This window comes from Prionailurus bengalensis, chromosome B1, assembly GCF_016509475.1.
Source record: "Prionailurus bengalensis isolate Pbe53 chromosome B1, Fcat_Pben_1.1_paternal_pri, whole genome shotgun sequence".
Classification (NCBI taxonomy): Eukaryota; Metazoa; Chordata; class Mammalia; order Carnivora; family Felidae; genus Prionailurus; species Prionailurus bengalensis.
The window spans coordinates 205,037,834-205,059,588 of NC_057344.1; the positions used below are offsets into that span (position 1 = coordinate 205,037,834).

The window sequence follows — 21,755 nt, forward strand, 5'->3', positions numbered from 1 at the left end:
GCCGACAAGCAGTCGAGGCACTTGGAATTGCATTTCGTAGACAAGAGAGAAAGACAAACGCTTCCCTGGAGAATGCTGCTCTGGAAGCTCAGAATCCTCCATGGGAGAATTGGGGCCTGTCTGTGCCCACTCCCCTGTCTGAAAGCCTCTCCAGGCTGCTGTGTCTGCCGTCTGGGTTTATGTGGATGTGTTTTAAAATTTAGGTTTGTTCCGTAGATACTTGGGGCCTGTTTCCCTATGAGCACACGGGGACCTGCTGAAAAGCACAGATTCGGACAGCTGTCTTCACAGCCTCAGCTCCTACACAGTTAACCGAAGACGCGCTTTTTGGAGTGATCTCGCACTTGGTTGTCCCCACGGCTCTTTCCAGAGTGGGGGGCTGAGTCTACGGACGAGGTCATAATTTTAGGGTAAACACGCTGTTTTTTGCTATTTGCAGTCAGTGCTCTTGGAGACCTGTGGGTGGGAGGGGCCCAGGTGCTGGTGTTGGAGCCGCTCTGGTTCGGAGCATGAATTGAACACATCCGTGGTGCTGAGGGGCCCTGTGGGGACCCCGGCGTCCCACCAACACGTGCGAGAGTGTGTTTACTGCCGCGCAGGTTTGAGAAGCCCTGCTTGGGGGCCGGTAGCGGGGGGACAGAGGGCTCCTTGTGTTCCCGGGTTCACGTGGGCAGAAGACCAAGAGGTTGGGTTTGGGTTTGGGTTTGGGTTCTTGGAGATGATTATTTTCCTGTTTACAGTTTTCCGGATTTCTGTACTTTTTACAATCAAAAATAATATTTAGAAAATCGTTTTGTGTTCAGTATAAAAAACCAGTCCTTGTGTGTTGATGGTTCTGCTCTGGGCGGCCCTGCTTGCCCTGTCTCCTCTACTCTGCCCCCAGGTCCCCTGCGCCCCCTAAGCTGGGCTCCTCGTGGATATGGGCGGGCGCTTTGTCTTGTCTGCCTCTGGGACAGCCTGGCGCTTGGGGTCCCTTCAGGAGGCAGGCAGCCTGTTTGCAGGCACCATGCAGGGTCCCCCACGTCAGCGGCTGAGCTGGCATCGGTCACCTCCAGGGAGCCTCAGTGGGCGCACGTCCAGGGTGAGAGCCCTCCAGGGGTTCAGCTTTCGCTACTATTATGGGGATTCACGTGAAGAGTTTATTTGCCCACGGTTGTTGAAGGGAGTCCTTTTATTTTTTGCTTTGCTTTGTTTGTTTTTGCCCTGGCTTGAGAATCTGCATCTGGGTTATTTTCCTGCAGACCCCGTCCCTGTTTTGTCTGAGCAGACACCCATCTGGTTCTCTTGCGCCGTATGTTGAGCCTCTGCAACATCCATCTGTGATTTTTCCTCTAAAAATGCTTTGAAGCCAAGTACAGTTGCCCTTTGGACAAGACAGGGGTTAGGGGTGCTAACCCCCCACACGGTTGAAAATCTCTGTGTAACTTTTGACTCCCTTAGAACTTAACCACTATAGTCTATTACTGACTGGAAGCCTTTCAGATAACACAAACAGTAAGTTAACATATTTTGTACGTTACATAGATTGTATGCCGTGATCTTACAATAAAGTAGTCTGGAGAAAAGAAAATGTTACTAAGAAAATCATAAAGAAGGGGCAGTTGGGGGGCTTAGTCGGTTAAGCATCCCGACTCTTGATTTCGACTCAGGTCATGATCTCATGGTTCGTGGGTTCGAGCCCCACGTCGGCCTCCACGCTGACAGCGCAGAGCACAGGGGTGGGGTGCAGGCACTGGGGTGCGGGCACAGGGATGGGGTGCAGGGAGGGTGCATTCCTTTCTCCCGCCTGGGGTAACCAAGTAGCTGGCTTAAAAGAAAAGGAGTTTCTTTCGTGGTTCAGGAGACACAGTCTGAAAACAGGATTGGTTCTCAGGAGGCTCTGAGAGAGAATCCGGATTCTCGGGGCTCCATACATTGCTGGGCTTGTAGACACTCTGCTCCAGTCTTGACCTCACTTCCCCTGGCTTGTCCCCAGTGTACGCTTCCCCTTCTCCTACAGGGACACTTGTCCCTGGAGCTAGGCTCCACCCTGATATTCCAGCATGATCTCATCCCAAGAGCACACCTTTCTTCCATCTACAAAGACCCTTTTCCAAAGATAGTCACATTCTTGGGTTCTGAGTGGACTGTGAGGGCCACCTACTCAACGTGCTGCAGGTGGGTAGGAGACATTTCTGGGGTGCCAGGGCAGGTGATGGGAGAACCTTTGCCTCGTTCCAAGGACTCCCTTTATGGCAAGTGAGCGTGTCTGTGTTGCACAGTCTGCACCCTCCTGTGGCTTTGGCTGTGGCAGAGGGACCCTCGTCCCAGCAGACAGAGGCCCAGCCTGGACTGCACCTAAGTGGCCGTGGGAGGCAGATATGGTCAGACCAGAGCGCGTGACCTCCTCAGCTCCTTTGACCCACATGTGGAAAGAGGTCACTATGAGGAAGGACAGCCACAGAGAAGACTGACAAAGGGCCAACAGGCACAAGAAAGGAGCTCAGCATCCTTACTGACCAGGGAGGTGCGGGTCACAGGGCACAGAGGTGGCGCCTCACCGCCCCCAGGATGGTGGGAATCGAAGTCTGAGACGCTCAGGTGCTGACAGGGACCCCCAAACACTGTGGCTGTACGGTCGCCAAATGGTGCCGCCCCTCTGGAAAGCCACCTGGCGGTGGCCCCGGCAGTTTCACACGCAATGACCCCGGATTGGGACCGCTTCCAGATTTACGCCCAAGAGAGGCGGAAAGCTGACGTCCACACAAATACTCATTCATAGCAGCATCGCCCCAAAGTGGACACAGTCCGCCTGTCCACCAACTGGGGAGGGGCTCCACCAACAAATGTCCATCCCCACAGTGGGAACTATTTGGCCCTAAAGAACGCACTGACATGCCCCACAACGTGGACGATCTTTGCAAACATACAGAAGGAAAGGAGTCAGATGCAAAAGGTCACATCTCCTGTTATCCATTTGCATGAAACGTCCAGAGCAGGCAAATCCGTAAAGACAGTAGATCAGGGCCCGTAGAGGGATGACTGGGAATGGGTGCAAGCTTCCCTTTGCGGGGTGGAGGTGATCTAAAATTAGTTCGTGGTGATGGTTGCACAACCCCGTGAATGTACGAAAACCCCTGAGTTGAGGACTTTAACCGGGAGGATGTTATGGGACATGAGATCTGTGTCAGTAAAGCTGTTTCTAAAAGCCCGGATTACCCTCTTCTGGGAAGGGGGCTGGGTATGTCGTCCTGACCCGCTGGAGGTGCGTGTCCACAGACCTTCCGGGAGCAGCACCACCCGACTGGCCCTGGGTGAGGTGTGGTCAGAGGGTCTGGGTCCAAGGCTGCAGCAACCAACCAACCCACCTTCTTCCTTCCCTCCTTCCTTCCTTCCTTTATTTTAATTTACATTCAAGTTAGTCAGTATGTAGTGCAACAATGATTTCAGGAGTAGAATTCAGTGATTCATCCCCTACATATAACACCCAGTGCTCATCCCAACAAGTATCCTCCCTAATGCCCCTCCCCCATTTAGCCCATCCCCCCACCCACAACCCCTCCAGCAACCCTCCATTTGTTCTCTGTATTTTTTTAGAAATTTTTTTTTTCAATGTTTATTTATTTTGGGGACAGAGAGAGACAGAGCATGAACGGGGGAGGGGCAGAGAGAGAGGGAGACACAGAATCGGAAACAGGCTCCAGGCTCTGAGCCATCAGCCCAGAGCCCGACGCGGGGCTCGAACTCACGGACCGCGAGATCGTGACCTGGCTGAAGTCGGACGCTTAACCGACTGCGCCACCCAGGCGCCCCTGTTCTCTGTATGTAAGAGTCTCTTCTGTTTTGTCTCCCCCTCTGTTTTTATCTTATTTTTGCTTCCCTTCCCTTATGTTCATCTCTTTTGTATCTTAAAGTCCTCATATGAGTGAAGTTATATATTTGTCTTTCTCTGACTAATTTCACTGAGCATAATACCTTCTAGTTCCATCCACATAGTTGCAAATGGAAAGATTTCATTCTTTTTGATTGCTGAGTAATACTCCATTATGTGTGTGTGTGTGTGTGTGTGTGTGTGTGTGTGTGTACACACATCTTCTTTATCCATTCAACCATCGATGGACATTTGGGCTCTTCCCATGCTTTGCCTATTGTTAGTAGCACTGCTATAAACATTGGAGTGCATGTGTCCCTTCGAAACAGCATCCCTGTACCCCTTGGATAAATACCTAGTAGTGCAATTGCTGGGTCATAGGGTAGTTCTATTTTTAATTTTTTGAGGAACCTCCATACTGCTTTCCACAGTGGCTGCACCAGCTTGCATTTCCACCAACAATGCAAAGGGGATCCTCTTTCTCTGCATCCTCGCCAACATCGGTTGTTGCCTGAGTTGTGAATGTCAGCCATTCTGACAGGTGTGAGGTGGTATCTCATTGTGGCTTTGATTTGTAGTTCCCTGATGATGGATGATGTTGAGCATCTTTTCATGTGTCTGTTGGCCATCTGGATGTCTTCTTTGGAGAAGTGTCTGTTCATGTCTTTGGCCCATTTCTTCACTGGGTTATTTGTTTTTTGGGTGTTGTGTTTCATAAGTTGTTTATAGATTTTGGATATTAACCCTTTGTCTGATATGTTGTTTGCAAATATCTTCTCCCATTCTGTCGGTTGCCTTGTTTGCTGATTGCTTCCTTCGCTGTGCAGAAGCTTTTTATCTTGATGAGGTCCCAACAGTTCATGTTTGCTTTTGTTTCCCTTGCCTCTGGAGACATGTTGAGTAAGAAGTTGCTACAGCCAAGATCAAAGAGGCTTTTTCCTGCTTTCTCCTCGAGGGTTTTGATGGCTTCCTGTCTTACATTTAGGTCTTTCATCCATTTTGATTTTATTTTTGTGTCTGGTATAAGAAAGCGGTCCAGGTTCATTCTTCTGCATGTCGCTGTCCAGTTTTCCCAGCACCACTTGCTGAAGAGACTGTCTTTATTCCGTTGGATATTCTTTCCTGCTTTGTCAAAGTTTAGTTGGCCATATGTTTGTGGGTCCGTTTCTGGGGTCTCTATTCTGTTCCACTGATCTGAGTGTCTGTTTTTGTGCCAGTACCATGCTGTCTTGATGATTACAGCTTTGTAGTATAGCTTGAAGTCTGGGATTGTGATGCCTCCTGCTTTGGTTTTATTTTTCAAGATTGCTTTGGCTATTCAGGGTCTTTTCTGGTTCCATACAAATTTTAGGATTGTTTGTTCTAGCTCTGTGAAGAATGCTGGTGTTATTTTGATAGGGATTGCCCACCTGCGTTTCTAAGTCCTTGGGTCCCTCAAGTGTGTGTTAACCCCACCTGCTCAGCCAGCAAGGCCTCCCCAGGTGCTGGCTTCCCTCCCGGTGATGTCCCGTCTCTTAGGTCCTCCCAGTGGGAGGAATTGCGTGTTGCTCCCTGACCCCAGCATGTTCCCAGACCGCAGGTGAGGCTGGCCCGGGATTAGGGCTCCCTACAGGTGTGGGGCTGGACTCTCCCAATCCACTTCATCCCCGCCCTGTGGCGCTGATATGCCCAGGACTGGGGGACACTCGTGGGCCCTGGGCCTGTGCCAGCAAAACAGAGATCAGGGTAGGCCAGCTGGCTGTTGTCATGTACCTGCAGTGATCCACTTGGCCCCAGAGGGACCCCTGTTTGGGCCCTTTAATTGCTCCTCTGATTAAACAAACAGACTCAGTTCACGTGTGCTCTGATTTGGTGATCACCTCAAATTCTCTCTGAAGGAGAGGACAATGCATAAAGGAGCAATTAACAAAATTTTTAATGTTTATTTATTTTTGAGAGAGAGAGAGACAGACAGACAAAGCACAAGTGGGGGGAGGGCGGGGCAGAGAGAGAGGGAGACACAGAATCTGAAGCAGGCTCCAGGCTCTGAGCTGTCAGCACAGAGCCCGATGCAGGGCTCGAGATGCAGGGCTTGAACTCACGGACCAGGAGATCATGACCTGAGGCGAAGTCAGATGCTCAACTAAGCCAGCCAGGTGCCCCCATAAAGAGGCAATTTAAATTTCTGTTTCCCTTGGGTAGATTTCCACCGTCCCAGAAGCTGAGAAGACTTCCCAGCCCGGCTACCTCGCCTGTTTCGTGGGCTGCAGCCTGAGCCCAGGACACTGTCCCAACAATGGGAGCTCGGGCCTGGGGCCCCAGGTGGACTGTGTCCCGTGGCTGCCAGCAGTGTGGGAACTGTGTGGGAATAGAGTAAATAGCAGGCCACCAAGTTTACATTTGAAAGACCCTCAAACCCATTCAAATTCTAAACAGACCTCCTGTAGTTCAGACACCTGCCGTCAGGCAGGGCCTGCCTGGGGGCCGGGCCGTCTGGAGGTGCGAAGCACACTCCCTCTCCAGATGTGTGGGTGCCCGTGCCACTTTTCTGAGAAGTTACGCAAGGGGCTTCTCCGTGACCCGCCGCAGCTGCCCGGCTTGAACTCCTCATGGTCCCTGTGCTTGGTGAGTCATCTGTGTGCACAGCGCTGGATGGGGAGTTTGGGGAAATCATTTCCTTCTGGAAACCATTCACTGGACAGTGTGTTATGTGTAGGCGTTGCATCTGGTTTGGCCTGAAGCCCAAATACTGCAGCCAAGGCCAGTGTGGTCACCTGGGGTGTGGCAGGGTCCCGTGCCAGGCTGCTCCCCGTGGAAGGGGGATGTCCCAGCCCAACAGGGGGTGACCTAGCCTCCTCCCAGGGCTGGGGCCCTGCTTCTCAGGAGCATCTCCCCCAACAGTGGGGGTCTGTCTCCAGATGGGACCAGAGTATGTTTATAAAGGGGCCCCTCGCCATGGCTCCCAAGGCAGGGACCCCCTGCAGCTGCAGGGGTTTCTCCGGGGCCCCTTCCTGGGTTACTTTCCAGAGTCGCCAACAGTGGGGAAGCTGGCCCTCCAAGTGGGAGCCATAGCTGGTACAGGGAACTCGTCTCCTGGGTGTCTAAACGGGTCCTACACTCCAGAGCTTGTGGGGCACTAATTTAGCAGATCATCTGGGGAGCTGCAGAGTGCTGGCCTTCCCTCAGGGAGGCCCACAGTCCGCTCTGCTTAAGAAGTTCTTATAAAACCTCATTTGGGGCAACGCTGGTTATGGTGATAACAGTGTCTTAAAAATTTAGTGAGTTCAAAACTCTGAGGGGCGCCTGGGTGGCTCAGTCGGTTAAGCGGCCGACTTCGGCCCAGGTCATGATCTCACAGTCCTTGAATCGAGCCCTGCGTTGGGCTGCGTGCTCACAGCTCAGAACCTGGAGCCTGCGTCAGATTCTGCATCTCCCTCTCTCTCTGTCCCTCCTCTGCTCGTGCTCTCTCTGCCTCTCAAAAAAAAAAAAAAAAAAAAAAAAAATCTTATGTGTGAGCCTCTTGGCTGTGGGTAAGATTTCAGGACTATTTTTTGCTGGAATAACCCTAGATTTAATTTCTTGCCCCCCCCCCCCATCACTATAAGAGGGTGTTCTCCTTTGTGGGGGTCCAGATTCAGCCTCAGGACACATCTTTTAGGTCGATGTGTTGGGCGGCTGTTCTAGAACCATCTGTGAGTTGACCGTGAAGTTGGGCTGTGTAGTCTGCCCACCTCAGCTTCCCGAGTGAGTCATACTGTGTTTAAGTCTTGGCCTGGCCCTGCCAGAGGGGTGCTTTCTCTCCCTGCACCCCTCCTGTAGAGGGGAGGCCCCCACCGCACGTCCGTGCAGACTTCATTCCGCAGCAGGTGCAGTGAAGGTCTCCCGGTATTGGGGTGACTGGCGCAGCTCGCTAACCCATTCCCCAGCCCAGGCCGGGAGTCGGAGGGCTTGGGAGAGTCTATCTATCTGCGTCTTTGAGCCAGAAGGGGCGTCACCCAGGCCAGGGGCTGCTGGCGCTCCCACTTGTGTCAGGTCCGGCTCAGGGTTGGGGGCTCTGAAGCGTCAGAGATTAGGGGAGGGACCTGGAGCGGGGATGGGCCAGGGCTACAGGGGCCAGGCCCAGACACCTGCTGAGCGGAAGGGGCGGGTCAGGCCCCTGCACGCTCGCTGAGCGGCCAGGGCCTCAGCGACCACTCTGAGCCCAAGAGACTCCCGCGTTTCTCCAGCCGCAACGCTCGCTCGTCCCGAGGCCTCTCCTCCCTCCCACGTCGCTCCTTCTGGGACACCACCGACCTTCCGGCCTCCATGGCGCCCGCGGAGGCTCCACTCGCTGCGTAACCCCAGCCCACGCTTCCCGCGACCCGGCCGGCTTGGCCTCTTCCTCCTTTACGTGGGGCCGCCGCAGCCCGCCCTTCCGGACCTCACCTGGACACCTGCGCCCCGCCCCCTCGTCCCTAGGGCTCCCCCACTTGCGCCCCCAATGGCCCGCGCCGTGCGCCCAGTGCCGCATCCGCAGTGCCCCGCACCCCAGCCCCCGATGCCCGGCACCCACACCCCAGTGCCCCGCGTCTCAGCCCCTGATGCCCGGCACCCATGTCCCAGTGCCCCGCGTTCCAGCCCCAGATGCTCCGACCCTGCGCCCCATTGCCCCGCACCCCAGCCCTGGATGTGCCGACCCTTGTCCCAGTGCCCCACCCCCTGATATCCTGGGGAAGGCTCAGAAAGACTCCCGGATTTGGGCACTTCGGGGACCAGGTGCGGTTGTGGGGGGCAGTCTCTCCCGCCCCTGCTGTCGGTCCTCACTGCCTCCTGGGGGTTGAGGTTCCCCACATGGCTATGTAGGTTGGCACGGGGTGTCGTTGTGATCTGCCGTTTGGGGGTGGTGCTGTCGTGTGGCCACTTTCAGGGAATGATGCTCTCAGAAGTGAGGTCATCTTGGCTTGTTTTCTATCACCTTTGACTGCTTGCACCAGGGACGCTTTTATTGGTAGTGATGACTCCCTTAGTGACAGACTATATTGAGTGTCTGCTGTGCCCCGGGCGCTTGCCAGGTACTCTGAGTGCGTTAAGCCCATTTTGCAAATGGTAGATGGAGACGTGGGTAAGTGCCGTGCCCATGGTCACCGTCCAGTAAGTGACTGAGCGGGATTTGAAGCTCAGCGCATCCTGGACCTAAGCCCAGCACCCATCTTTATAAATTCTGAAGCTGGTTCATCCTGCCATCGGGGCACAGGCTCTTTCTTTCCCATGCTGTCGAGGGCCCTTGGTTCCTCCGGACACATTTTCAGGATGGCCGTCTCTGTTGCTGTACCATAGACATAAAATATTTATCGATGTGAACTGAGTGTAACGTCGTCAGTCTCTCTTGGGCAAGCATTCGGCTCTGTAGCCACGAAGTGCTTTGCCCTTGAGGCAGACCGCTCACAGCGGCCAGGCCGGGCCCCACGCAAGGGAGGACAGGCCATCTGTGGCTGCAGTCAGGCTGGAGGTGCGGGCGGGGCCAGCTGACCCTGGGTGGGGCGGTTCCTGGGCTTCAGCGGCGATTTTCTGGCTGCGGCCCAGGATGGGGCCAGCCTCCTAGGGTGGATGGATGCTCCCTGGGCATTCAGAGGAGACCTGTGGAAACACGTGGTGTCCGTGCAAGTTGGCCCACGTGGGTGTGTGTGCCGGGACCCTGAGCCACTGAGCCCGACCCCAGTGGGACCCTCCAGTTTTCTATCAGGGACACGTGGTGCCAGCCCAGATGGGAGCCCTGTGCTGCCTTGCCCTTAACACCCAGCAGGGACCAGAAGGGAAAGTGAGTTGCAGAAAAAGGCCATCCTTTGTTAGGGGGGCGAAGTGACAGGTGGGGCTACTTTTTGGACATGGGATCCAAGCCTAGGTTCTTCCCTGTGCAGACTGGGGAGTGGCCGTCACCTCCTCTGAGGGGGTGTTGGATTATGGGGGTTGCATGATTTAGACACAGCTCTTGACGGTTTTCTCTGTGATTAGTCTGCACCAAGTCCTGGCTGCCAGGACCTAAAACCTCTGGAGCCTGGCCAGCCTCCTCAAGCCCTGGGGGGAAGCAGCTGGCCACCTCAGGGTCTCCCCGGCCAGGTGTGCCGGACAGGTGCAGGGGGCCACAGGGGTGGTGATGTGTCCAGGGCCCAGCTCCACACCTGAACTTGAGGCCTCAGGGAGGGCAGGCACCTGAGTCCTGAGAGGGAACCAGTTGTGGGGGGTTGGGGGGGGCAGGCAGCAGGAGCCAACCAGCAGTTGGGGAGGGGGTGTGGGACAAAGCCCCTGACTGTCGCTCCTTGTGACTGGGCGGGCTCTCTGCAGCCCCTGGGTAGAGATAGCAGGCAGTTGGGTCGGAGTGGGGGTGGGTGGGCACAGGAGTAACCAGCCACCAGTCCAGTCACTGATGGGCCAGATGGCAGGGCTGCTGCCTTGTGACAACAGGAGCCTGTGCCTCTTTGGGGCACCAGATCTGCTGAAGGGTGGCTGGTGTCTGGGGCCAGGCGGCCCCGGGGTGTACTGATGTAGACAAGCCAACTTTGGGGCATGAGTCATGGCTCCCCAAATATGCCAGACGTTGGTGGGGACAGAGGGTGGTGCAGACCTTCAGGAGGGCCTGGGTGGGTGTTTGGAGGCAGTGAGGGCTTCCAGCCATGGGACGAGTGGTCAGTGGGCTTCCTTAAGACCCTAGTGTGGTCTGGGCTGATTCTCCCAGGCCCAGGGACTGGAGACCAGCTGGCTGGGTGGGGGCACCGCTGGTGGTAGGGGGAGCAGTCACATTCAAGGTGCCACGACTTGAGGCTTTTCTGTTTGGTTTGTTTGTTTGTTTTTGGCAACATTCTTGGATTTCTGGTGTTGCAGTGGGGAATCTGAGGCTTTACTGGAAAGCTGGTCTGGGAGAGGCCCAAGGCTGGCGGACTGGCACCTTGGGCGCCCAGCCCTCACCCCTGAGCAACCTGGACTCTGTCTAGCTGATGCCTACCTGGGGTCCACTGAGATCTGGAAGGCTGGCTCCTGCTGAGTGTTGGGATGGCGGGAGGCATATGGGGTGGCCTGTCTGGGGAATGAGTGAGCGTTGGGAGCCCAGCTCACATCCTGGGGCGGGTGCTGAGGGGAGGGGGGTGGGCAGGGGGCTGGGGCTCCCCACATGCCACCTGGGCTGTGCTCCATCACCAGGCAGTGTGGGGGACTGGTCCTTTCTGGTCTGGCCAGGCCTCCTGTCCCGCCATCTGTCCTGCCCACCTGTCCGGCCATCTGCCTCCACCCCTTCTCCCCATCGTGCAGCTTGGCTGGGGCTGTGCGGCTGCGGCCTGGAGCGAACAGGGGCGTCCTCGTGAGGCCCTCCCACTGCAGTGCTCACTTCTTACTTGGGAAGCAAGGGTGTGAAAGGGATGGGAAGCCTCGTCACACTCACCCCTTCATCTTTCCCACGAGGATGCCCGAGGGTCCTTAGTGTGAGTCCCAGGCCGACTCTGGGCTCCATCCTGTCCCGCCATGCGACCTTGGGCCTTCCCTTTCCCTGTGAACTTCATCCGGGTGCTCTGCACAGGGCCGGGCGGGCCTGCTCCTGCCTCCTTCCGCCCCAGCCCAGCCGGCCGGCTCAGCCCGGGGCCTGCAGCAGGGCCTGAGCCTCCTCCCACTGTGGCCAGCGCCCTCTCCCACACCGCAGAGCAGCTTTCGAATGAAGGAATGATTTCATCAACTTGACAAAATTAGTGCTGAATTAGTTCGTGTTTGCACTTCGACTTAGTGCTTCTTTGTGGTTTCCTGGTTTTCCCGTCACCTCTGATGCTGCCTGTTTGTAGAGTCATGGAGCCTCCCAGGCCAGACACTTTCTTCCGTGAGCTTCTGTTTCGTCTTCTTGCGACCGCGAAAACTTACGCTGCCCCGAACTGATGGTGAGAAAATACCGACACAGTGTGGCAGAAAAGACATTCCTACTGAGTTCTAAATTATTCTCTTACAATTTTTATTTCAAAATAGGGTGAGTTCTTTTTTTGTTGTTGTTATTTTTTGAGTCCTTCTTATGTATACCAATTGGTTCTCTTTGTTGTGAACATTTTCCTTAGGGATATTTAAAAGCGTAATTTAAAATTTAATTTTAGGGGCGCCTGGGTGGCTCAGTCGGTTAAGCCTCTGAGTCTTAGTTTCTGCTCAGGCGGTGATCTCATGGTTTGTGAGTTCGAGCCCCACATCAGGCTCCAAGCCCCACATCGGGGTCTGAGCTGATGGTGCGGAGCCTGCTTGGGATTCTCTCTCTCTCTGCTACTCTCCTGCTTGCTCTCTCTGTCTCTTTGAAAATAAATAAACAAACTTAATAAAATTTAATTTAGCATGTTATAGAATAAGGCTAGATGATTTAAATCCAAGAGAGAAAGACAACTTCTCATGTCCCTGAACATCCATGGGTCCCCCACTTCGAGCAGACTTGTGGTGACCCTGCCGGCTGGCTGAGCTGCACATCCGTGGTGGGCGGGGCTGAGCTGGGCCGTGTTACTCCGGACCCCGCAGACTCCGACAGGAAAATGGAGTGTCATCATTCTCCCTTGGATTTTGTTCGTCAGCACAAATGGAACTTTGTAGGTTGTGTTCATTCATTTCCTGGAACCCCTGCCTGGAGGTTTTGTCCCTCGCAGCGCCTGGGTCCGCGGGCAGGTCTGACCGACGCGGCCGGCACGGATTGCTTCCCGGGACACACACAGTGGACGTCTGCTTCCTCTGTGGACGATGCCAGTCCTGAGGGGGTGGAAAGCTGGCTCAGGGTACGAAATAAAGTTTTCAAATAGCGTAGGACTTTTGAGTTTCAGTAAAATAGGATAATCACGAGCTTTAAAAAAGTTTTCTCAATTTTCTTACTCTGCTGCACGCGCGTGTGTGTGTGTATGTGTGTTTGCGGCTCTCTTTCTGCTGATGCACAGCACGTCTGTAGGTCTGGTTTTAAGGTCTGTAGTTCACCGACATCAAAGTGAAGTGGGACCAAGAGCCTCGTCTCTGTGCATCATTTCCAAGACCGGATCCTGCTGCACCTGCCAGGTGCTCGTCGCTGGGGGGCATGGTCGTGAAGAGGTTTAGAGCCCACGCAGCTCTGGGCGGGCACCCAGTTCTGGGTGCTGCTGTCTCCTTCCCTGTGCCACCCACACACCCACACAGACACATGCACACCCCGCACACACACGGAGACACACACACACCACACACACCCACACCAAACCACACACACGCCCCTACACACACGTGCACACACACACACACACCACAGTTCCGCTTGAACACATGGTGCTTCTTTGTCACTCTCTCCAGAACGCGGAGGAAGGCGTGTGTGTGCATGTGCACAAGCTGAGGGCCACTCGGAAGACGCTCTTGAGGCTCGGTCCCCTCCTGGGTGCAGGGAGGGGAATGGCCGGCGGGGTCAATGGGACCATGTGAGGGGCAGAGCCTTGTCTTCCTGACAGCTGGCACCACGGCCACTGTCAGGCTTCCGGGACCTTCCGTGGTCACTCACCGCCAGGAGCAGAGGGGGCCGCGTTCACCCGGGCCGTCAGTGTGAATATTTGGATTTGAGGTCTGCTTATATATGGTGAGGTTTTTAATGCCAGGGCAAAGGATGCTTCTGAGTTATTTTCTGGACATGTTTGGGCACGGCCCCCTGCATCGTGCCCTCTTTCTCAGAACAGAGACCTGGCTTCCTGGCGGTGTCATTATCCGGTGCCCTAAATTCAGTCCCCAGCCTGTCTGCTGTGCCAGCGGGTGTCGTGTTGTGAGCAGTGGTGGCAGCTGCAGGAACAGGTGCAGGGAGGCTCTGCATTGCCTGCCCTGGTGCGTTGTGACCACGACAACTCCAGGCCAGCTCCGTGGGAGGCACTGGGCCACAGCGAGGCATCTGCTGTGGGACTGTCTCCACCGTGCCCCTGCTCTCCCTGCCCTCCCACCCCACTGCTGTGAGGGAAGCCGGTGGGTTTGGGGCCAGAAGGAAGCTAGTGGCCTCTGGTGACTGAGGTAAGCTCCCGAGCAGGCTGTCAGGTGCCCAGGCTCGGTGCCAGCAGAGTCCGGAACATGTCATTGGCCGGCAGTGGCCTTAGCCCCTTGCTGCAACCTCCTCTCAGGAAGGGACGACCCCTGTGTAACTGGTAACAAGGTGCTGTTTGAGGCACTCCTCTCCTTCTTGGGACACGGCTTGTGGGATCCAGGACCTCGGGAGGGGAAGCTGGCAGCCACCAGGGGAACCAGGTCACAATTCTGGGACTTTGAGAAGCAAAGAGCAAGGCCTCAGGGCCTCCCTGAAAATCCGTAGCCCCAAAGCCACGGAGGGTGCCCCCAGCCCCTGCCCGCCACGTCACCCCTCCCTGGGACTCCAGGCCTGTAGGGGAAGGGCCTCGAGATGCCTTCTGAGCCTCACTTTCCACGCCACCAGTCAGTGGAACAGGAAAGAGGCACAAAAGTACTGCCTAGCCCCTGACCCCAATCCTGTTCCTGTTTTGTCACAGAGGGGACACTGGTCACCCTCCTTGGAGTGACAGGAACCCAGCAAGTCAGCTGAGCCCACTGAGGGTACACACTGGCTCCCGGGACCAGAGAGGGTGTGAGGAACTGGGTCGCCAGTAGGGCGGGGGTCTGAGTCCACCCCATCGCAGGTCGTACCCCCGGGCCCCCGCACCCCGGGCAGAGTGGGTGTTCAGGCAGCGTTTGCTGGGTGAATGGGTGACAGAACAGATTCTCGTCTCCTCAACTCTCCTAGAAAAGCCCCGGGAAGGCTGCCCTGGCCCAGCCAGGGGCGCATGCCCCACCCCCCCGCCCCCAGGCAGGCACCACAGCTGGGTGCCCCCGCCCACGGGTCTGCTCTGCCTCATTTGTGGTCTCCCCCCGGGCCAGCTCAAGAGCTGACCGAGTCAGGCACTGAAGGGTCCGGACCCCTGAGCCGAAGAAAAGCCACCCGACGGGCCGCACAGGGGAGGGGATGGAACGCCAGAGCCAAGAGGACCCCCGAGATGGGAGAAAAAGGGACACCAAAGATTGGGACAGTAAGTTACCTGCATTTAACAGCATCAGGGGACGAACAGCCGTGTGCTAACTCCGTGAGGATGAAGAGTGGGTTGTGCTGACTGTGCTGTGAGTGTGTGTGCGTGTGGTCCCCCGGCACCTTTGAACGCCTGCCTGGTTTGTGGTCTCACCCTCTCCTTTCTTTCTCTGCACGATCGTGGATGCCACCACTTATGAAAGTATCTCCAAGGGCGTCATCGCTTTTGCTCTGGGTTTCTCCTGATCCTGGAAACTCAGATCCTTCCTGCCTCAGGCCAGAGCGGCTGCAGTGCAGAGGCCCTGAGGCCGGTGTGTGGAAGGAAAAGGTCGCAGGCCGGGGCAGGGGTGGCGGCGGCCGCCAGGGCGCTCAGGGCGGTCGGCAGCCCGTCAGGAGAGCAGGGGTGGGGGTGAGGGGCCTCCTGCCACAGACCACTGGCATTTTCTGGGGGATGGAAGCCGGGCTGAGGGCTGAGAAGATTCTAGAGAACAGATTCGCGGATGGCAACCACTTATGGCGCCACGGTCCGTCAGGCTTCATTTGAGGAAATTGTGGGGTGTTGGTCGGACCTGCGTCCTTCACCGACTGCCATTGTAGTCTCGTTTTAGGAGCAAGTCCCTTGTTAAGAGCCGATTCTACTCTGCCTCTGATCCCTACACCCCACCCTCCCTGAACCTCTGCGGCCGGAAAGGCCTCCTGAGAAGTGAGCTGAGATGCAGAGGGAGTCAGGACAGGTGCCAGGTTCCGCGAGGGGTGTGGGGCCCGGGAACAGTGATGCTCCCGCTCACGCCGGCGCCTCTCTCCCCCGCAGAGGTCGGACCCACAGCTGCTCGCCCAGTTCTACTATGCGGACGAGGAGCTGAACCAGGTGGCCGCCGAGCTGGACAGTCTGGACGGGCGGAAGGACCCGCAACGGTGCACGCTGCTCGTCAGCCAGTTTCGCTCCTGCCAGGTGAGCGGGCGTGGGGCCTGTCGTGGGGGAACCCGAGGCCTTGTCACCTGCTGAGCACATCTCAGGCTGGCCTGGCCGACGTGCTGGGCGCCCCCTGGTCCAGCCGCGCACCGGGCCTGGAGGACACTCGACCCCGAGCGGGACAGCGTGGGGGAAGAGAGCCAGGAGAGAAGTGCAGGCTGCCCAGGGCACTCTTGCCGAGCAGAGGTAGGGGGAGGCGGGATGAGCAGGAGCCGGCAGGGTCTTGGCCAGGGAGCAGCTAGCAGGGGAGAGGGGCCAGGCTGTGGGGTGGGGGCGCTCAGACTCTGGCCGTGTTGCACGGTTCAGAGCCAGCCGGGGAAGCGACACCAGAAATGTCCTGCAACTTAGCCAACAACCAGTGTGAACACATGAGATGTGGTTCAGTTTTGTCGAGTGACAGGCAGGGTCTTTCACAAAGTTCCAGAATGTTCTTGGTGCATTCTGCCCACAAGTCTTACTGGATTCCCTCTGCCCTGGGATGGGGGCTGGGGTGTGCTTCCCAGATCCCAGGGGGGGCAGGACGGGGTGGGGGGTTTCGAGGAAGCCAGCGTCCCACTGTGCCTTTTAAGCATCAGGACAGTTAGGTAAGGGTTTTGGTTCTTACAGGCAGGTCCTGGCTGGCCCTGGAATGACCAGGAGCCCCTCTCCTCTCCTAGGGGACTGGAGGGCCCAGGGGGGCCTCTGGACTTGCTGGGCCGTTGACACTCCCCCTCTCCCTCCAAAGAATGTCCTTCCTTGTGCCCTCAGCACGTGGACCTTGCAGCTAGGAGGTCTCTCTCTCCTGCCCCGCCTGCCTGCGCCCCCCCACCCCGCCCCCGCAGTCAGTTTGTCCCTGACCTGCTCTGGCCCGTCCACTGGCTGCTGTAGTTGCGAGTTACACACATTGACCAGATGGGGTGGCAGCTACATCAGGTGCTTCGTGGAGCCTTGACAGGGTGACAGCAGAAAGGACAACTCTCTAGAATTAGGCGTGGGCAAGGCAGCGTTCTTGGAGAAAGAAGTCACAAAAAGCTAAAAGGGTCTCGCGCTCCTACGAGCATCTTTAACTCCTCCCTCCTCTAAGACTCCTGTGTCAGGGTCCCAGGACCAGCCCAGACTTAATGCCCCACGAGAAGGACACACAGGATGCGGCACAGTCATGCTCATGACTGGGATTTACCCCGGTGAAATCGAAGCACAATCGACACAGGGTAAAGGGGGGGGGGGGAGGGGGCGCAGGGGGGCAGGTCCCGAGGAAGCAGGCGCCAGCTGCCAGCATCCTCTCCCGGGGCGTCAGGTGGGGTGCGTTGTGACAACACGTGTGAGGTCTCGGCCACCAGGGGAGTGCATTAGAGACACAGAGCAGGACTCCCGCTGGCGGCCGGTCCCTCGAGCCACTCTCCCTGGCGCGGCCCAAACCGCAGGCCCCCGGGAGGAAGGTGTCGCCACGGACACGGCATTGGCGTGACTGGGTGAGCCACAGGGGCTGCTCTGGTCAGCGGGGGAGCCGGGGACGCTCCCGCCAGCCGGGTGCCCGGATGCCTGCTCAGGGTCCTCTGGGGGGCCTGCTGCCGAAGCTCCTGCACCCAGACTGGCACAGTGAGAAGTTGTGGGTCCCGGCTGCGTACTCTGCCCCCCTCCCAAGAAGGAGGGTGAGCGGTGCCCCCCAGGGATGCCTTCGTGTACGTGCTCTGATTTTATGAAGGCTCATCGTGGTAACATATTTAACTGGCCGCTTACTGGGGCCCCGTGGGCTGTGTAAGGGCTCCCGCCAGAGCGGATTTCAGCAAAGCTCAGGCATTTAGGCTGAAAGTGTCTGTCATTTCTTTTTTTTTTTTTTAAAGTTTATTTATTTTTGGGACAGAGAGAGACAGAGCATGAACGGGGGAGGGTCAGAGAGAGAAGGAGACACAGAATCTGAAACAGGCTCCAGGCTCTGAGCTGTCAGCACAGAGCCCGACGTGGGGCTCGAACTCACGGACCGCAAGATCATGACCTGAGCCGAAGTCGGCCGCTTAACCGACTGAGCCACCCAGGCGCCCCGAAAGTGTCTGTCATTTCTAACATCTGTCTTAAATTAGGACATTGTCTTTTCTGATTTGACTGCTGTTTCCCATTCCATTCGACTGTCATGATGCTGGTTTGTTCGTTTGTCTGTTCATTCATTCACTCGCTCATTCATTCAGCAGCAGTCACTGGAAGAGGGTCTGCCTCTGGTTGGAGGGGTGGACGGTGTCACAGAAGGGAGGCAGGCTGAGAGGGGGCAGGCGTTTGCCGGGTCATGGCAATCAGGGAGGGCTGCTTGTACAGGACCCATGTGCACAGGGTGATGTGCCTGCCTTTGCAACGCAGACTCTGGGGAACCGCAGTTAACATGGGACTGCAGCCCACTCTGCAGGGCCACTTGGTGGCCTTGATTTGAGAGCGCTGTCATACTATGCAGGTCACTGGAGGCCAGGTTCCGGGGCCCCAGGCCCCTGGCATTCCCAGCCCCCATGAGTCAGCCCCGGGAAGGATGTGGCCACCACAGCCAAGCACCTGGAGGCCGTGCCTTTCTCCGCTTTGAGGCTGGTGGCTCGGCACTGGCCATGGGAGCTCTCCTCGTTCCCCTGCTGTCTGACCCTGACCTTGGTGACGGGTCCCTGAGTCTTCCCGTCTGGGGCATCTCGGGGCCCCTAGGCCCCCTGAACCCCAGCACAGCCCTCTGCTGAGCATGGCATCTGTGTGGGGCATGCATGGTGGCATCAGCCTGACCTGGCTTAGTTCTCCAGGGGCCCCTGGAGGCGTCCACGTGTGGGTCTCTGACTGGGCACCATTCAGTTCTGTTTGAGTCAGTGCTCTGGCTCCAGTGTGGGGGTACATTCAGTCTTCCTCAGGGCGGGGAGGGCCCCCACAGAGGCCCTCTGGGTGATGGCCTCGCCATTTAACGCCTGCTGGGAAGTCTGACTTCTCTCACCAGTGAGTCCTGGGGGCTTCATGCACCCCGATTCCAGCCAGAGCCGGGGCCAGTGCTCCACGACCATCTGCTTGCTCAGCTGACCGTTGAAAGGTGCTTGGCATCTGGCTGGTCGGCCCTTGGGAGTGCAGGTGGGAGCCTGGCGGGCTGTGGTGGTCCACGAGAGCCACAGCACATGCCGCCTGCTCACCGGCAGGTGAAGGGCAGGTGAAGGGCAGCTGGTGCTTGTCTGCGACCTCTTCTCTCCTGTGCTGCTTGCTCAGCCAGCTCTGGTGGGGGCGGGGGCTTGCTGGGGCCCAGAACACAGGGAAGTCCCATCAACATTCATCCGCAGTGTGCGGACTTCTCTTAAATGAAGCTGTGTTGCAGGCCCTACCCCTGGGGTGTGTAGTATCTTGAACCTTTCTGCCCCATAATGGCGTCTGTTACATAAAGTCTCCAGGCAGATGCTAGGTGCAGAGTAGATGCTCAAAAACCAGGAGACTTGGGCACCTGCAGGGGGCTCAGTCGGGGTGCCTGGGGGCTCAGCTGGTTGAGGGTCCGACTTGGGCTCAGGTCATGATCTCACGGTTTGTGAGTTCAGGCCCCACGTCAGGCTCTGTGCTGACCCCTCGGAGCCTGGAGCCTGCTTCGGATTCTGAGTCTCCCTCTCTCTCTTCCCCTCCCCTGCTTATATTCTGTTTCCCTCTCAAAAATCAATAAATGTTAAAACTATTTTTAAAAATACTTAAAAAAAAACCCAATAGCCTCCTTTCGTCTTCTTACAAGAGTGATACTGTGAGGGACACCTGGGTGGCTCAGTCGGCTGGGCGTCCGACTTCAGCTCAGGTCACGATCTCGCGGTCCGTGAGTTCGAGCCCCGCGTCGGGCTCTGGGCTGATGGCTCGGAGCCTGGAGCCTGCTTCCGATTCTGTGTCTCCCTCTCTCTCTGCCCCTCCCCCGTTCATGCTCTGTCTCTCTCTGTCCCCAAAATAAATAAACGTTGAAAAAAAAAAAAAAAGAGTGATACTGTGAGAAGCACATGGGCTGTGTTGGTGAGTCCTGCTCTCCATGGGCTGCCCGTGGGGGGCCGTGGGGGTGAGTCAGCGGGGGGCTGGGAGCCGGTGCGGTGGAGAAGGCCCAGGACCCCACTGGTGGCTCCGCCTTGCTGGCTCTGACTATAGAAGGAGGGCGAGTCATTGGTTTTCATCGAAATGACCTTCTAGCTCATGAAAATTATGGACCGGGGCACAGGTGAGTGTGCAGTTTGTGTGTGTTCTCTTGCTTCAGAAACCATAGCTCCGAAGGATGAAGTAAATCCCGGATTGTTGCGATGGCCGAGTTGACCCCCCCCCCCCCATTCATATGTTCAAGTCCTAACCCCCAATCTTTAAAGACATAATTAAGGGAACATGAAATTGTCATGGGTGGGTCTGACCAGTGTCCTTGTAAGAAGAGAAGAGGGACGACCGTGTCAGGACATGGGGAGAGGACAGCCGTCTGCACGCCCAGGAGTGAGGCCTCAGAAGCCAGCCTGCCCGCGCGTGGATCTCAGACTCCCAGCCTCCAGGACCGAGAGGAGCAAATGTCTGTTGTCTGGGCCGCCGGCTGCAGGGCTGTGTTATGGTGGCCCCAGGACACTAGTACAGTTGGGTTTGGATTTCGTGGTGCAAACGGGCTTGAAGTTGCTCTGGGCTGGATTCCGCCATCGACCTGTTTTCCCTAAGTCACACCGTAACGTTTGGGCGTCAAGGGAGTATAATTTTAGATGCTTCGGTGAAGAAAATTAAATGGCAAAATGTGCTAACAGACCTAGTACCCAAGTGTAGCTGGTTAATGGGTCATGGTGGGAGTGCGTGAGCCTTGCTGTAGCTCTGTGGTGTGACGGTTTGAGGTCTCCCCCGTGTGCGTGACCTGGCGAGGGGCACTCCCGAACCTCCCCGTGCCGGAAGGTGCTGGCGCCCACCGTGGCAGAGGTGGGTTCTCGGGGAAAGGGGGGTCCCTGGAGTGCCCTCACTGCAGACCCCAGCCTCCTGCCCACTGTGCGCTGCACCTGGGTGCACGCGTGGCCAGATGTCTGGACTTGCTGTCACAGGAGCTGTGCCCGGGGAGGACCGGGGCCGGGGGAGTCCCAGCAAGGCTGACCAGCTCCACGGCTGGGCTGGGGAGCTCCTCACAGCACCCTCCCTTTGAGTGACTGCTTTGTTTCCATACTGACCGTTGGGCGTTCCTTATATACTCTGGACAGCAGCCTGCATCACGTTATGACGTACTATTATTTTCTCCCCGTCTGTGGCTTGTTCTCTCATTCTCTGCCCAGTTTTGTGAAGGACATAAGTTTTAGATTTTGAGAAAGGTCAGTTACCCACTTTCCCCCTTGTAGGTCGTGCCTTTGACGTGCTCTCTAAGAAGTCTTGGCCTGACCCAGGGTCATCAGATTGCCCCCCGTGTTCTCCTCTAGAAGTTCTGTGGTTTCAGAACCGTGATCCATATTGACATAACATCAGGACACAGTGTGAGGACTGCACCGACGTTTTTTATTTATTTTTGCAAATGAATTTTCAGTTGTGCCTGCACATCGTGCTGAAAAGACTGTCCTTTCTCCACTCAACAGACCGCAGTTTCTGTACTAAATGACACCTTTATTGACAACCAGTATCCAGATACGTGTGGGCCTAGTTCTGGGCTGTCTGTTCTGTTCCCTTGATCTGCCCGACTTCGGGCCAATTCCACACTGTCCTCATTAGGGCGGCAGATTTACCCTTGGTGTGAAATCACGTCGTGTCAGATCTCCAACTTCGTTCTTCTGTTTCGCAGTCGTTGGGGCTGCTCTCAGTCCTCATTTCTGTGTGAAATAGAGCAGCTGCGTCTAAAAGTCTATGAAACCGCCCGCTGAGGGGCCGAACGGGACCACACTGGATCTGCACATCAGTGTTGGGGAAAGCGTGCGGTTTCGCCACCGAGCACGGTGCTGGCTATCGCCGCCTCCCATGGGCACCGCTGGCAGGCGGGACAGGGATCCTGGGAT

General features: G+C 56.7%; 1 protein-coding gene across 3 annotated transcripts in view; it reads left to right on the forward strand.

The window, feature by feature from the left end:
* Positions 1-21,755, forward strand: part of ZFYVE28 (zinc finger FYVE-type containing 28) — a 118,029-nt gene that overhangs the window by 40,177 nt on the left and 56,097 nt on the right. For all 3 annotated transcript variants that reach the window (XM_043573160.1, XM_043573159.1, XM_043573161.1), the window contains exon 2: positions 15,652-15,792. In XM_043573160.1, coding sequence (XP_043429095.1) covers positions 15,652-15,792 — 141 coding nt within the window. The remainder of the gene's footprint in view (positions 1-15,651; positions 15,793-21,755) is intronic.